Source organism: Barbus barbus (genome assembly GCF_936440315.1).
Source record: "Barbus barbus genome assembly, chromosome: 47".
Lineage (NCBI taxonomy): Eukaryota > Metazoa > Chordata > Actinopteri > Cypriniformes > Cyprinidae > Barbus > Barbus barbus.
This window is the reverse complement of record NC_136725.1, coordinates 7696460-7713339: the sequence shown is the minus strand read 5'-3', so window position 1 is coordinate 7713339 and position 16880 is coordinate 7696460. Positions and strand designations below refer to the sequence as shown.

Genomic DNA, 16880 nt, shown 5'->3' with positions numbered 1-16880 from the left:
AGCAACAGGGGGCAGGAAGAGAGTATGTGTGTGTGTGTGTGTGTAAGCATGTGTATGTACATATGAGAAAAGTGTGTTCGGGTAACAGGACAGAAAGGGAGAGAAATGGAGAGGAAATGAGAAGGAGGTTTTTATCACTACTAGAAATGTGAAGGATTACAGTGAGACTGGAGAAATGTTCACTCTCACTCTGACATGGCATGATAACACTTACATTCACCCCACACCTCACAAAATGTCACACAAAACAATGCACACCGCAAATAGATGACTTTAGCTGGATATCAGTGTCCCATATTGCTTGCATGAAAAAAAAAAGTGCTAGTGCTCCGTCTCAGAACAGAGCAGAGGAATTGACTAGAAAATTGATTTAACTGAATGTTACTATGTGACTCTGTACCACAAAACCGGTCTTAAGTGTCAATTTTTCGAAATTGAGATTTATACATCATCGGAAAGCTGAATAACTAAGCTTCCCATTGATCAGATCAGACAATATTTGTCCAAGATGCAAAATCAAAATATTGAGAAAATTGCCTTTAAAGTTGTCCAAACTACGTTCTTAATGCATATTACTAATAAAAAATGATGACAAAAAAGTTTTGATGTACTTACGGTAAGAAATTATCTAAATATCTTCATGGAACATGATCTTTACTTAATATCCTAATGATTTTTGGCATCAAACTAAAATTTATAATTTTGCAAGGTATTTTTGGCTATTGCTACAAATAGGCTACGACTTAAGACTGGTTTTGTGGTCCAGGGTCACATATAACCTGCCCATAAAATAATTTTAGCATACTGTCTTTGTTTACCCCACACCTTACAAAATGTCACACAAAACAATGCACACCGCAAATAGATGACTTTAGCTGGATATCAGTGTCCCATATTGCTTGCATGAAAAAAAAAAGTGCTAGTGCTCCGTCTCAGAACAGAGCAGAGGAATTGATTAGTTGTTTACAAGTCATACAAATTTTAAAAACATTATTTTAAAATCTTGAAAAAAAAATTCAAATTTCCTTTTTTTTTTAATAAAAAAAAAATATATAAGTAAAAAAAGCAGTGCATTCAAGTTGTGAAAAAATTAAATGTGTTTTTAAATATGCTTCAAGTTGTAATAAAAATGTTACTAAAGCATTTCTTCAAAATCTTGATATTGTTTTAACAATAAAAAAGTAAATAATTTTAAAATTATTGGATTAAAAAATTTTAAATGTAAATTTTTTTAACATTCAGTACTATAAACTGAATATTTTAATAAAAAATGTGTGACTGGAGCTGACATATCTCACCCCTCGCCCTCTCACCAACAGGTTTTAGGGTGCTGTCAAGCCAGTTTGGCCTACCTTATAAATAGCAACTTTGCATTTGTCATTGTCCCACCTCAAACGCAGGGGGTCACCAGTAGCAGAGCTGTACATTTCCAGTAAATGTTTGTGACGGAGCAAGACAACCGCAAGAACAAGCCTCCATGTTTCCACATTTGCTGAAACTTCCCTCTGAAGTATGATCTGGAATGTTCCTCAATAAAAAAAGGGTTTTGATAATTGAACATGACAGTGACACAGATTCTCATTTGCTTTCCTTCTGACTGTCTTCTCTCCCTCACTCCACTGTAAAAAATGATTTATCCAAGTTGCAAAGGAAGTATGAAAATACCATTTCAGTTTTTATACTTTAAAATTTCTTGTCTAATTCAATGCGTTACATTCCTTTTCTTTGTAATCGTTTGTGTAGTTTAGCAATTTCTTCAAAAAGTAATAAACACCAACACCAACTTATGTTTGTTACAAAGAAGGAGTGCGATATCATCAAGTAACTAAACGGGCATGTACGATTACAAAAGCTCTTTCATGAGACTGGATGTTTACATACACTTTGAGTGAGTGTATGTTTTGTGTGTGTTTCATTACCTCATATTAGCACATAAGCTCTATGTTCTGTGTAACCGCTCTATGACAAAGTGAGGGTGTTCCGCCAAGACCTGAGCACTCTAAAGCAGACTCAACAGACTAACTAATGTAATCACTTCTGATTGATCACATACTCACAAACAGGAAATCAGCTTCATTCAACAGTACATCTGATGATCATTTGTTACAAAAAAAAAGTCAATCTTTAAATAAAGAGTGGAGACTGTGGTTATATTAACGAGAGGAACCATCTCATCCTCTGTATGACCTTTGACCACTAGAAGCAGCTAGCAGCTTGGAAAGAATAGCACCAACTGGTTACTAGCAGGAGTGGGCGATATGAACAAAACCTTATATCACAATAAGAGTAATTTTTTCATGGTTAACGGTGCTTTAAATAAAGTCTTTATGGTAGAAACATTTTTGATAGCACAGAAATTTCATAATTCTCGTCACCAATGTCAATATCACAAAAAAACTCTTTTGTTGTTTGTTTAACATGAATGATAGACAGCAGGAATATTAGACTGCTGTCACTTTAAGAGCAGCCCAGATCCAATATACGGTTACATATGGGTTTTCTTTTTCAGCTGTTTACTTTCCCTCAAGACCTAAATTACTGGGTTTAAGATGATACTTACAAAGATGTGCATTTTGACACATACAAGTGTGTGTATTTAACCAATAAAGGCCTATAAAGCGTAAAAACAACTCCGTTCGATACTCACACGCTCAGAAACGGTCTCTCAGACAGTGCACATATAGCACAATGAGTTCTCTTTCGCAGCTGATTGCGCTTAAAATAACTAGTTTTTAAACTGCAGTGTTTAAAAATGTGTGCACAGCAGCGCCATGTGAGCATGTATAGAGACAAATAGTCCAAAATCTCTACCGGTTGACAAGTTTCTACCAGTATTTATAAAATGGATAGTTCCGGTCCTTGATTCTGATTGGTTGAGCCACGTTCGAAGCAGTTGTAAATTACACCACAAACCTACACCTTTGTTTACTTTGTGTGTTACTCCGCTTCACATCGTGCCTAACAACGCCCCTTAGCTGTTATAAATTCACTGTAAACCACGGCTTCTTGGGGCTTATTGCTTTAATCAAAAACATTTTTTAAACATAACGTTTTGATGTTGTAAAAACATTTTAAAATCTTCAAAGTGAGTCGGCTATAATCAAAACCAGTTCCCACAGGTATTTTTAACAATCTTACGGTCAAACATTTTACCTAACATATTTTTGTGACGTTTTACTGTAAAAATTCACTCATGCTTTCTTTCTTTAAAGTGGTAGAGAAATGGAAGTAGTGACAGATTTTTATAGTGTAACTGATTACTAATAAAGAAAAACTGCAGGATGGGACCTTGATTCTATGCATCAGTTGCTGATTGGATGTTGAAATGTGGGGATTGCACTCAAAAAGAAGATATGGTGCATGAAATCGTGCTGTCAGGGGGCGGGGCTTAACCAGACTAAATGATTGGAGAAGTCCTGCATACGTCACCAGAGAAAAGTGATTTCACCGGAAGGTTCAGTTAAGAAATTTTGATTCAACATTAGATGGACTGTTCACGAAAAGATCTAGAATATGCATTTAGAAAACAAACTTTCATTTAATGCCGACTTAAATTACACTTGGTGAGCTATGTTATATAATGCAAACACATTCCTGCATATTTAAGTGTGACATAAGTGTCCAAATAACTTCAGGGCCACTGTAATTTAAACTACAGTTTGTTTAGTCCTGCTTTGATCATTTTAAAATCATCTGCAAACGTTATGCAAACAAATATTCTGCACACACCAGCAATAGAAATGTTTGACTTAAATGGTATATATGAGAAAGTTCAGATGGATAGCATAATAAATAACTATAACATACAGTAAAAAGTGTTCTCTTCCTGTTCTCCGGCCCCCATTCTGGTCTTAATTAAACTGCTGGTGGGGGAAAAAATGCACCTTGTTCTCTTACAGCAGCTCATAAAAAACTAAGACGACAGAGTAAGTGACCCACAAATTCCATTCAGACCTTTTCAAGACACACGCACACTTTAAAAGCGAGGCGGAAAATGTCAGAACGGTTACAGCGAGGGTTATCGGCTGTGCCTGGACCATTAAAACAGCATTGCATGGCAGATGCTCAGTGTAATCGTTTCTATGATATTGGGAGTTACAGCTATGGTTGATTTATATGGCAAGTGTTGCCATTAGCTGTGACAGTTTGGAGGCAGGTGTTTGTTTAAAAGCAGCTAGGTTGATTTATGACTCCCCACGCCTGAAACTGCATTAAAAACACTGTAGTTATGGGGAATGTTCTCTATTTCCCGGGAGAATTAATGAACAATGTGCAGAGAGGGAATGCTGAAAGGTATGTTGCATATATGTGCGATCAGAAAAGCAGATCGAAGCAACAAGCGTGTGCACCGGAAAGAACCTAGGATTGTGAGAAAACGTGCATGTAAGCGTGTTAATACATAAATATGGGCAGTTCACAAGTAGAGAGACAATATGCACCAGCACGAAACAGCATTAGGACGACATTGTTATGTACGTTCGGAGTATCAATTATTATATGTAAACAGGCAGGCGGAACACATGTGCCGAGGCTTGTGGAGAGTATACATTAGCGCAGGTCATTTGGAGTAGCTGGGAAGATTTTCAACAGTTTCTGGACTTATTCATGATCCGCTCCGACCACCCACCAAACGGCAGGCTGCTGCAGTATTCCCTTAACTCTCATCGAGGCCCAGTCGCACGCCAGACAGATGCAAAGAGTGAAACTTCATAATGAAGATCGGAGCTAGTCTGGAAAACTGCAGCAGGAGTATGAAAATTCTTAGTCAAATACCTGAAGACCAAAGGGAGACCCAAAGAACAAGTTGGATTTGGACCTTTAGAGTTCATTCCACTCATTGATGTGAGCATAAGTATTGGGACAGTTGAACATAAGGCAGATATAAAAGATTAAAAGCTATTATTTAGTTGCAGATCACAATCACAGCAGTGATTCTGTGACCCATAGACATCACCAGACTCTTGGTCTCATCCTTTGAAATGCTTTTCCCAGCCTTTAATGCAGCCAATTCCAATTGTTGCTTGTTTTGGGGAGTTTCTGCCTTTACTCTTCTCACCAGCTGCTGAAATTCATGTTCAATCAGATTTAAATCTGGAGATTGACTTGGGCAATCTAAGACTTTACATTTCTTTGCCCTTATAAATTCCTTGACTGAACTGGCAGGGTGTTTTGGGTCATTGTCCTGATGCAACATGAAGCACTTCCCAATGAATCTGGTGGCATTTTCTTGAATATTGGTAGGCAAGATGGTTTTGTACCCTTCCAAATTCATTCTGCTACTGTCATCATACATTAAGTCATTAGTAAAGTTGAGAGGGCCTGTTCCAGAGACAGCCATGCATGCGCATGCCATGACACCACCTCCACCATGCTTTACAGATGAGGCTGTATGCTTGGGATCATTTGCAGTTCCCTTTTTTTCTCCACATTTTTGCTTTCCCATCACTTAGATAAAGGTTCATCTTTGTCTCATCGGTCCATAAACACCGTTCCAAAACTCTTCTGGTTCACCTTTGTGCTTTTTTGCAAACTCTAATCTTGCCTTTCTATGGTGATTTTACAGACATGTCTTTTAGGGTTCATTTTCACATTTTCATTTTATGATTTGTCTGTCATCAGCTACTGTTGTTTTCTCAGCCGATCAGGCAGTTGTTGGTTGCTGGTGGTTTCCAAACTCTTGATTTCTCCTTGCCCTTTGTTTTTGCTGGAGCTCTAATTAACTTCCTCTTTTCTTTTAGCATCCAAATAGCTTGCTTTTCTTTCAAAGTCAGCTCCCTCATCTTCATCCTGGTTTGTGTGTGTCATCATCGAATGCAAGATTCAGAATACAGAAGTAATGGATATAACTGATACGACACATTGCCTGCTTTTAGTATCTGAAGAATTAATGCAACAGGACACAGCTGATCACTTAGAAAGACCTGTGATGCAACTGTTCCAATACTTATGCTCACATCAGATAGAGGGATGAACTCTAAAAGTGCTGAACTTCTTAGCTGGTAAAACATCTATGTGCTGAATCACCCAATAATAAAATGTGACATTCTGTAGTTTTGTCTCATATTCATAAATGTCTTGACTCCACAGCCAACAGATCAATTTTGTCTTTACTGTTCCAATACTTTTGGAGGGCACTGTATATCTATATTCTGACCAATAAAAACAATAATTAAAAAAAAAAAAAAAAAAAAAAAAAAAAAAAACTATTATAAAACTATTCTATTAATGCATATAAAATTATAAATCCGCTAACAAATGATATTCTATCAATATGTTGTGCAGCCCTATTAAGAACGAAACATAGTGAAGACCATAAACCTCTTCCTGACTGGAAAACTACTTAAGACCAACAACTAAGAAAAAGACAATTTTTTAACAAACAAGATTGTTGACAATTTTAAGAGAAATAAACAGTAATCAAAATTAGCCATTTCAAATGCGAGGGCTTTCCAAGCATCATAAACGGGTATCCCAACATATACAAGTTTAATCAAAACATGCTCAAAGATGGAGCCAATTTGGACCTGAAGATAATAACAAGAGCTGAATGATTTAAAGAACGATGAAAACATGGCACGATCCACAAATCGAGAACATTTAGAAGATAGAGGGATGGAAACGAGCGGAAGACAGCTAGAGGGATGAGGTAATCAGCTGCCGGGTACAGCCTGGCTCCAGTCTTCTGTCTTTATGATGAGCTTTTATCAACTTTCAGCCCCATCAAACTGATTCTGGCAGAGCCAGACTTCGTCCCTAAGGGCCAAATACAAGACTGACGAGTCTTTCTACTGTCTTCAGATGATATTAGCCCTTTAAGAAGTCATTATGTTATGAATCACACTGCTCACAAAATGTAATGGTTTGGTATTTCTCTCATTTCTGGACATGTCTGCAATTAGGAGTTGTTCATGACATGCATCCAGACAAGGAGGACATGACCTGTGAGCCCATCAAAGATGAAAATAAAATACAACCAGTCAACCCTAAAAAGGAGGCACAGCCCATCTTAGCAGACATCATCAAACGATCCTTTAATAATTTTCCTTTCCGTTGAGCTCACGGCCACCCTCTCTGGTCTGAGAGCCCAAGCTGGCAACTCCTCAACTCATGGAGCGATGTGTCAATTCCTACTTCCATTTTTACGCTTGTCATAAAGTCCTTCTAAAAAAAAGAAGAGAGAGCCTTCATACAGTTCCCAATAAAAGCCAATATGAGAGGAGGGCTTGGGTTTAACGGGACAATCTCTGGACTCCATCACCCAGAGTACATCTGGATCACATCTCCAGGCCTCTGTGGCAATCAGCCGCGCTGCGATGGGCAAGAAGTGAAGAAATGTGGGTGCAACGTGTTGTTAAGAGTCCAATGCATTTCAAGAATGCATCCAGGGGGTCGAAAGAAGCTTCCAAAAATTGCAAAGAACATTACTTCAAAAGAATTGTGTGTATTTTTAGTGCTACATTAAGAAAAGAGGATAGTAGATCAAATTGGTAAAGGAGCGAAAAAACTACAAACTGCATCATTTGGTCACAGATGAGGCATACCAGGTGGAGAAGGAAGGATGGAACCGCAGAACTGCACTCCAAGACAGTCTCACTGGGACACTATCGCTCTAATATGCATGGAAAGAAAGGAAAAGAAAGCAAAGGTCTGGGGTGGTGGTAGCTTAATGGTCAGAGCTGCTAACTTCAAGTTTACACATTCAATCCCATGTAGAGCTGACCTTGGATCTGGAAAGTTATTGAGAGCCCATTCCTGTCTGTCCAATTAGTGCATTTTAAGTCACTTTAGATTGAAGTTTTGGCTAAAGTAGTGGATGGAAGAGCGTTAATAAGAAGCAAAGAAGGTTGCACATTGAAAATTATGGTTTTATGGTCAGAATGGGATTCGTCAGATTTCATTTACGAGACTGGTGGGTCGATATTACAACGAATGTTCAGGTTTAATGGACGAGCCCTGCACAATTTAAGCAGCTGTAAAATCAAGTAAATAAGAAAATGACTTAGAATGTGACCTGATTCTACAATTACAGCTAAAGTGAAGAACAGTTCTACATAACCATACATGAAAAGGAAACATTGGCTGTTTCAAAACCTAGTATAGGTTTTGTTAGCATCCTAACAAAAATGGAACCTCAAAAGAGACTGACTTGGATACATAAAGGAGGCAGCAACAAATTCATGTGAAAGCAATACTCGACACTTCAGCATTACTTTGTCAAGCACAAAAACACACTATTATTTTGCAAAATATAAATTAAATGTAATTTTATCATTAAAAATCCAAACATTTTAAAATTAAATATACTTATAAATTAAATATAAAATATTTTATAATATATATAATAATTACATACATTTCTATCCACTCTGCCCAACGAATTTTCCACTAGGCTTGTTGCAAGGCATTGGGCAGGACCTCTAGACCCCTTAAACCAAATTTGGATTGTCTCTCACACATCCTCTAAAACCACCAACAGTTGAAAAGTTCACTTGGCCTGGAAATGAACTTTTTCCTCTGATTTCTTGCTTGATTGCATTATCCATAAAAAAATAATTTGATGCTGCCTTAGAATTTGTCTTAAATTAGGTTTCTCAGATAGTAGCCTTATTTTGCTGCTTAAAATTTATGGGACAACTTTTGCAGTGAGAGTTCACATGATCCTTTAACATGATTTCAAGGTAGTCAGTTCACTAGGGTTTGAAACAGAGCCATTATAATTTAAAAAAATGACAGTATAGAAAAACAAGATCTCTAAATGCTTCACAGTTATGACACTGGGAATGTGGCCTGACAATTCTAGATCTCAATTTATGTACACAGTAGGCTGGAAATTCAAGAATGTTGATATCAACTGTTAAGCTCTGAAGATAACATTATAATTTCAGTAAGTGGACGTATAGAAAAACAAGTCACATTCTTAATAACATCTCTCCAACATCTCATTAATCATGGATCGGTTAAGCCTAGTCCTACAGAACCAGGTCAAAAGTGACTGGATGTGGAAAATGACGGAATAATTCTTAATTTGAGTCCAGCTAACCACCTCCATGAGTTATCAAATGTGGAGTTCAAGACTCTCAAGGAAGATTTTTGGCTCTATGATTGTACATCAGTGACAAATGAATAGTGATTATCACCACAATACTCACACTTCACTCATCTTTATTCACAATCACTGTCCTGACAGCTTTATCATCAGATGGATAAATCTTGGCCTGGGGTGGTCACATCAGTTCGATCTGTGTATACACACGCTGGGTGATCGGATGAAGCCTCCCTCTAAACAATTTGAGGGAGGTGAGGTCAGAGGTTGTTCCAGTTTATGGGCCACCTCACTGACACCTGGGATTGTGCACAATACAATTACGTTACGATACGCACAATAATAAGAAATGTCTAAAAACTGGATGTTGGAAAGGCATAGTGTTAAAAGATCTGAGCTGGTAACCAAAGCTGGTTATGGGTTTGAGCCTGACGTTGAGAAAACTATGATTGTGTGGCTTTCAGAATTGGATTGTGAATGACTTTATATTTCAAATCAACTCGAGTTTGAAATGAATCAGAATAGAGGTAACAAACAGGATGAAGAATTGCAATGTAATGAAGTAAAATTAAAATGAATTGAAATTCAAATAAATTGTTATACATGTAATGGTAATTTTTTACTAGAAAAGCAAAATTTGTCTCGTTTCAAAATTTGGAAAAAGTTTACAGGCATTTTGGACAGACAGATAGCGACAGAATCATAGATTAAACTATAGATAGAACGATAGAACGACAGAACATGGATAGACAGACAGAACAATGAATTGAACAACAAAATGAGAGATAAAACGACAGACAGACAGAACATAAACGGATAGCTAGACAGACAGACAAAACGATGAATTGAATGACAGATAAAATGACAGACAGATAGATCGATATATAGACAGATATATAGATATACAGACAGATGGACAGACAGACAGACAGAGGCAGAATGACTGATTAAATTATAGACAGAACAATAGCTAGAACGACAGATAGATAGACACAGACAGAATGATAGATTGAACTATAGATAGAACAAGAGAATGATAGATAGATGTGATTCCCTTCGACAGAATTGAATAAGTGATTGACTGACAGACAGACAGAAAAAAACAACAGTAGACAGCCATACAGACGTGGTCAATTCCATTCAAATTCATACTCATGAATTGAAAAGAATTCTTCAATTCTGAATTCGGCACAGCCCTGCCTTGAGCGAGCGCCTGTAATAAGTGCACTTGAAGTTGCTTTGGATAAAAGCATCTGTTAAATGACTACTTACTAGAGCTCCGAAATGACAACTTGATTTGCTCTGTCTGGCTGCAGACCACAGGCTACAAAGAAAAGTCATACAGTAAGTGCAGTTATGAAGACCTCCGGTGTATCTTTCCAAACTGAAGGAGATGAATGGACTGCCTGAACTGCAGCTCAGAGAACACCCACTACACTAACCCAAGAACTGCTACGACAGAGACATACAGTATGAACTCCAGACCAACAAGCCATGAGAAAGATCGAGAAGATGATTTAAACTGAATTTACCAAGTGTAAGGCTGACACAATGTTAAACAACGACACGTTAGGGCTGATTACAGCTCCTATTGCTGTAAGTTATGGTGTGTAAAGGTCACAGGGTCACGGTAGGAGCGGGGATAATAGGATCTGGCTCGTGCAGAGTTAATTACGAGGGCCACATAGGCCCCTCTGTTCTCCTTCTCCTTGTAACTCATACCTTAATGAGCTTTGGAGTCCGACTTCTGAAGGGTTAGACCTTCATCTTCTCAGCGGCACCTGATTCATCTGCAAACACACATACATGGGGCCGTTTAAACAGCTGAGTGGCTTCACCCCCTGCTCAGCTGCTGCTAATGGCTGCCCCTCACACAAACAAGCGTACATTCACAAACACACAGGCTGAGGGTCACCAAGAGTGTGTCCTGATTGTTGTTTGACTTTCATAACAGCGCTGTCTCCAGGGAGCCACTGTGACTGGCAGGGCGGGAGGTGGGCGGCCGAATGTACTGTCTGTGAACCTTGTAAAGGCTCGTCCTTCTCTGGTGCTCTGCAGAAAGACAGCCTATTGAGTTACATTCATGCGGCTGAAAATTTGGAGAACATCTAGAGATCTAGACATCAATGCTGAATGCAACAAATCGGGATGCTTGGTGGGGGACGTCTGCACTAGACATAACTGCAAATCGGACATGTGCAAGGCCTAATCTGAGCCAGCCGCAGCTAGGGATGTGGTCATTGTCAATGGAGGACTCGGTAGAGAAATCAGACAATATTTTTGGCACTTTTTTAAAATATTTGGTCTATGTAAAAGAGTTGAGGAGCAGCTAAGCATCACTTAAAGTAGTGACGCTAATAATTTAAAGGGAACGTTCAGTATGCTTACTAAGGCTGCATTTATTTGAACAAAAATACAATAAAAACAGTACTATTGTGAAATATAATTATAACATGTTTTAATATATTTTTTAATTGAATTTATTCCTGTGATGGCAAAGCTGAATTTTGAAGTATCACGTGATCCTTCATGAAATCATTCTAATACGCTGATTTATTATTACTATAACCAATGTTGAAAACAGTTGTGATGCTTAATATTTCTGCAGAAACCATGCTAATTTCTTTTCAGGATCCTTTGAAGAATAGAAAGTTAAAAAGAAGAGCATTTATTTGAAATAGAAATCTTTTGAAACATTATAAATGTCTTTATTGTAATTTTTGATCAACTTAATGCACCCAGGCTGAATAAAAAGTATACATTTCTTTTAAAAATCCTACAGATCAAAATATTTAATCAATGGTGTATATTAATATCATTTAATACATTTATTATTACTGTAATTATTAGATGGACATCTTTAATTGTACACTGCATTCTCATTGTTTTTTAGTTTGTCACACCACCTGTTTTTTAAGAGTGTCTCAATCAATCCACAAGGTCCCTGTGGCACAAGAAACAGAACATGGTGCTAGTAATGCCAACACCACGGCTTTGGTTCCCAAGGAATCCATGAACTGATAAAAAACGTACATTGAATGCATGGACAAAAATATCTGCCAAATACCATCGTAACAAATAAAAATCCCAATACATGTTGAAAAATCAATCAAGGCATGCAATTATTGTGTTTTCTGAGTCATTCCCGAGCACTTGTCCGTCACACAGCATGAGGGGAAGAGCTGGCACAATCCAGGATTATTCTTTCCGCCCGCCTGTCTCTTACCTCTCAATCTTCTTCCTCCTCATTTAAAAGCTGTTGAAATCAGCAATTAATCCTACATCAAACGCGGAGAAAGGCATCTCGACCCCGTCATTCAAAAGGGGGCCCATCTGATTATAACAATCCAATTTTATTGCGAGTTTCATTAAGGGGCTTTTCGCCATGTGCGGAATGCAGGAATGTGATACCTCTCTGGGCATGTGCACCACAGACATGTAATCAGCACACACCATCAGCCTCGTTTCTTGGATCGCTCCTGCTTAGTTACGGCACCAAAACACAGAAAAACAATAATTTGAATGAGGTAGCCGGCGCTGTAATTGCAGTGCCCACACATTCTGGCATTAAAATCCCAGGGCCTTCGGACCCTACAGGCCAAGCCTGAAGAGTGTGCACCCGTCTCCATCAAAACCACAGCATAGCATGCACACAAAAAGTCAAATTACAAGCATCTCAACACACGGTAGGGCAACATCACACCCTGAGGATGCAATTTAACATGAAACTATGAAGATTAGGGTAAATAACTGAATTCATGGCACACCAGGCAAACGTGGTGGTTTCAACAGTTGTGAAAGAATCCCATTAGATGATGAAATGTTACTCTAGCCGCTAGAGCTATAAACATAGACATAGGATGGATGTCAAAGGTAAAACTGTTTACAAACAGATTTGGAGGAATAGAATGAACCTTAGAAGTAGTAGTGCATTCAATATTGCTGTCACCAAATAACAACAATGCACCTGTGACTCAAGAGGTTTACAAAAATTCGTAAAAATTCCATTCAATTTCTGCCATGGAATAAAAAAAATAAGCTAATTGCAACGTTTCCCTCGCAATTCGAACTACTTTTCTTGCAGTTCTGAGTTATATCTCAAATTTCAGGCTTTTTTCCCCTCGCAATTCTGAGGAAAGAACCTGCAATATATAAATGAAAAAGTCAGCATTGCGAGATTAAATCGCATCTGCAAGTTGATACCTGCCAATTCTTCCAATAACTGCCAAAGAAAAGTCCAAAATTGCGACATATAAACTTATAAACATATAAACTATAAATTCGCAACAGCAATAAAAAAATGTGAATTTTGAGATAAACCCACAATTACCTTTTAAATTGTGGCATGAAAAAAAAAACGTAAAATTTTTTTTTATTTTTTTGCCCACCTCGCCTGCCTTTCATCCATTCCTCTTTAGCTCTCTTTCCTTTCATCTTTTTAAAAGGAAATTCGAATTCTGAGTTTATAGCTTGCAATTTTGACTTTTTTCTCAGAATTTTGAGGGAAAAAAACTTCCATATAACACTGACAAAAAATGACAAAATTTTAATAAATAAATAAACAAGAAAAAAAAAATTTAACCTTACAAAAAAATATAAATAAAAAATGCAAATTAATAGAGAATTAACTTCTCAATCATGAAGTTATGCAGCTTTGGCAAAATATCAATTAGTAAGATGCACACAAAAAAAACAAACACAAACTTAAGACACCAATGAGACCCTCTTTCTAGGATGTTATTTATCTCCCATGCTGCAGCAGACGTGGTAATCTACTGAGAGGGAGGATGAGATAAAAAGATGAAAGGGAAGAGAGTTAAAGAGGAATGGATGAAAAGCAGGCGAGGTGGGCACATGAAAGTCAGAACCCTGTGGCGTTTAAGTAGCGTTTAATCCAAGAAGGGCCTTAAACCACCCCTGAACGCGCATTTTGAACCAGACAGGTGGACAAATTACACACGCATAAACCACAGGCTCAAAAAAATGCATAAATATTCCTGTGTGTAAAGGGAAGAAAGTCTTTAGAGCATAATGCATAAGATAAATCAATCGGATTGCTTTTGTTGCTTTTCTACTGTCAACAATTTATAATAATAATAAAGATTTCTGTGATACAGAGCTATGAAAACTGTAGTTCAATTAATTACTAAGCAATTAAAGTTAAAGAATCTGAAAATCATTCTTACTCTCTCTCCTTCTCTGTGAGTTTGTCAGTGATGGTGTCTTTGATGGAGGAGCGGGAACCCTTGTGGATGACTGGATACCTGAGCGGAATCTGCAGGAAGCTTGATATCATCAGCACCAGGTGCGCCGTATAACCCAGAGCCACCGCAACACTCCCATCATCCTTTGCTGCAGCAAACAGAGGAAAACAAAAAAACATGTTAAAAATGAAAGAAATTAAAACGGCAAATAAAACTCAAATAAAACAGGTGAATCTCGAAGAAAGCTCTCATATTCAGCCACCAAAAATCAAAAAGGAATGTTTTTTTTTTGTTATTTTTGTTTTTATTTTCATGACAATCACATTTCCAACCAGTGTTCACTTTACTGTAATGCCTCTGCATTACAACAGCTCATTCTCATTACAGACATTTATATTTATAATAAAATACATAAATTACAGCTTAAATAATATTATAACAATATATTATAATTATAAATAATATAGTGTCTAATAAGATCTAAAATTATTACTAAATTCTCATTATGGATTTTTTTATAATGCTGAATAAAAGACTTTAAAATAACATTTTAATAACATAATTATACATAATATTAATAATACAGTCTCTAATAAGTTATATACTTGTTAAAGTAATTCTCAATATAGAATTGTATATAAATACATAAAACAGTACACAACCTCTTAAAGCAAATTTTTATATTTATTATAAATAATATTAATAATATAGAGTCTTATATATAACAAATTCTATAATTTATTATTTGACAAACCTGTTTGTTGTTTAAGAGAACATTAAATGTCACAATGCAAAAAATATTAGTACCACAAATGGTTCTAAATTATTTATACAAGGCTACAACCTCCATTGCATTTGAGGTCAAGGTTTGTTCATTCTGTTTTAAAGGATGAGTCACAACAATTGAAGTTAATTCACTCCAATCTGAGGTTATAAATCAGAGGCCATTTGTGAAGTCGATGGAAGCTGATGTCTCCTTAGGGCCCTTGAGTTATAAGGAGCCGCATAATAACCTAATACCGTGCAAAACGCCAGTTCACCCCAGCCATGCCCTTTCCTGATGGGGTCAAAGGCATCACCAGAGGCTAAAAGCTACTCTACAAAAACAAGGATTGGCTAATTCTAGTGTTCAGTCTTTAAATCTGTATAATCACAATCCGACGTGTGCATTTCCTAAATAATTATATGCCATCTAAATCACTCTGATGGCCCCATTACTGTCTAAACAGCAACCTTTCGGGGCATTTCTAGCAAATTCAAACAAAAAGCCCAAATGCCAAGCAAAAAATATTTGGTTGCTGAGCAACAGAGAGGACACCAGGTCAACCGGTTATTATGGTTTGTGGAAAAAAAAAATGCAAAAAGCTTTTTTTCTCTTAAAACTAGCCATAAAAAACACACTTTTCACAAACATGCATCTGAACTACATTTCCCAGACATCCCTGCAATCACACGTGCTTCATTGTACTTCATTGCACAGCCTACAGTAGGTTTCCAGGCTAGAAATCCACATATTTCCAAATAAAGAAAATAAGCTGTGGACACAGACCATATCACTTATGGAAAGCTGTGTGAGATTTATTTAGTATAATAAGTTGTATATGCATAAGAGTCGCCGTGCTTTCAAAACGCACAAGAAACTGTGCCAAGCAATAGCCACATATGTGAAAGACTGCATATGCATGTATGCGAATATGCGTGTCTTTGAATGCGCGGTTCAACCTGGCTTCCATTAACCTCTCTGTTCTTTTGAAGTCATGCCTCTCCTGCCTGAAAAAAGCCAAACCTGATTCCCTGCGACACATGCAATGCTGCCGAAAGGACACATGGGAAATGAGATGAATAACTCTCCTCACAGCCAGCACAACAAAAGACATCACTTGTACCCATCACACACAATTCATTCTCCTTATTAAAAACCCCAAAAGCCTAACTATAGGGAACTGGGAGATGAATGCCCTAATAAAATCCTTTTCTCTTATATGATGCGAGAAGTCAGAAGGTCCGACCACGGTTCTTGCTGTCTGAATAACTGACTAGTGTGATCTCACTCGTAACCACAAGCTGAAGGGTTCCGTGGACACAGGGCTCCATTGATCAGAACAGAGGAGGATGATTGATTGATGGCCTGGAGCCTGTGATCCACAGCCAGACTGAAGAAACACAGAAATCAAGGGAATTGCAGCCAGTGAAGCAGAACTGACTGGGGATTCAAGAGCTCCTCTCCAGATGAGTTTAGATTTGCTCTCATCTCATTCTGATCTGATTCAATTCAGAGGGTGACCAAGAGAAATTCACCAATACAGAGAAATCTGACGCAAATATTTCTGACTTTTTTATGCAGACATATACTGTATGTGTAACATGTATTGAATACATTTAAGGCATTCAAAATGAAAATTTTTCTGAAATTTATGAAAAGTTAATGAAAATTCACTCAAAAAAGCTGAAATGTAAAAAATGTTAAAAACTGATGGGAGCTACATTTTGGAGCCAAGTGGGCACCATTTTAATTTTAAAATAGCCAAATATCAACTAATTCATCAGCTATAAAAACTATAACTATAAAAAAAAAACTATGTAACTATAAAAAAAAATTGTTACTTGAAATAAAATAAACTAACTAAAAAAAA

General features: G+C 37.2%; 1 protein-coding gene across 1 annotated transcript in view; it reads right to left on the bottom strand.

The window, feature by feature from the left end:
- Positions 1–16880, bottom strand: part of uvrag (UV radiation resistance associated gene) — a 111928-nt gene that overhangs the window by 46419 nt on the left and 48629 nt on the right. Inside the window, exon 12 of the mRNA XM_079410415.1 lies at positions 14230–14395. Coding sequence (XP_079266541.1) covers positions 14230–14395 — 166 coding nt within the window. The remainder of the gene's footprint in view (positions 1–14229; positions 14396–16880) is intronic.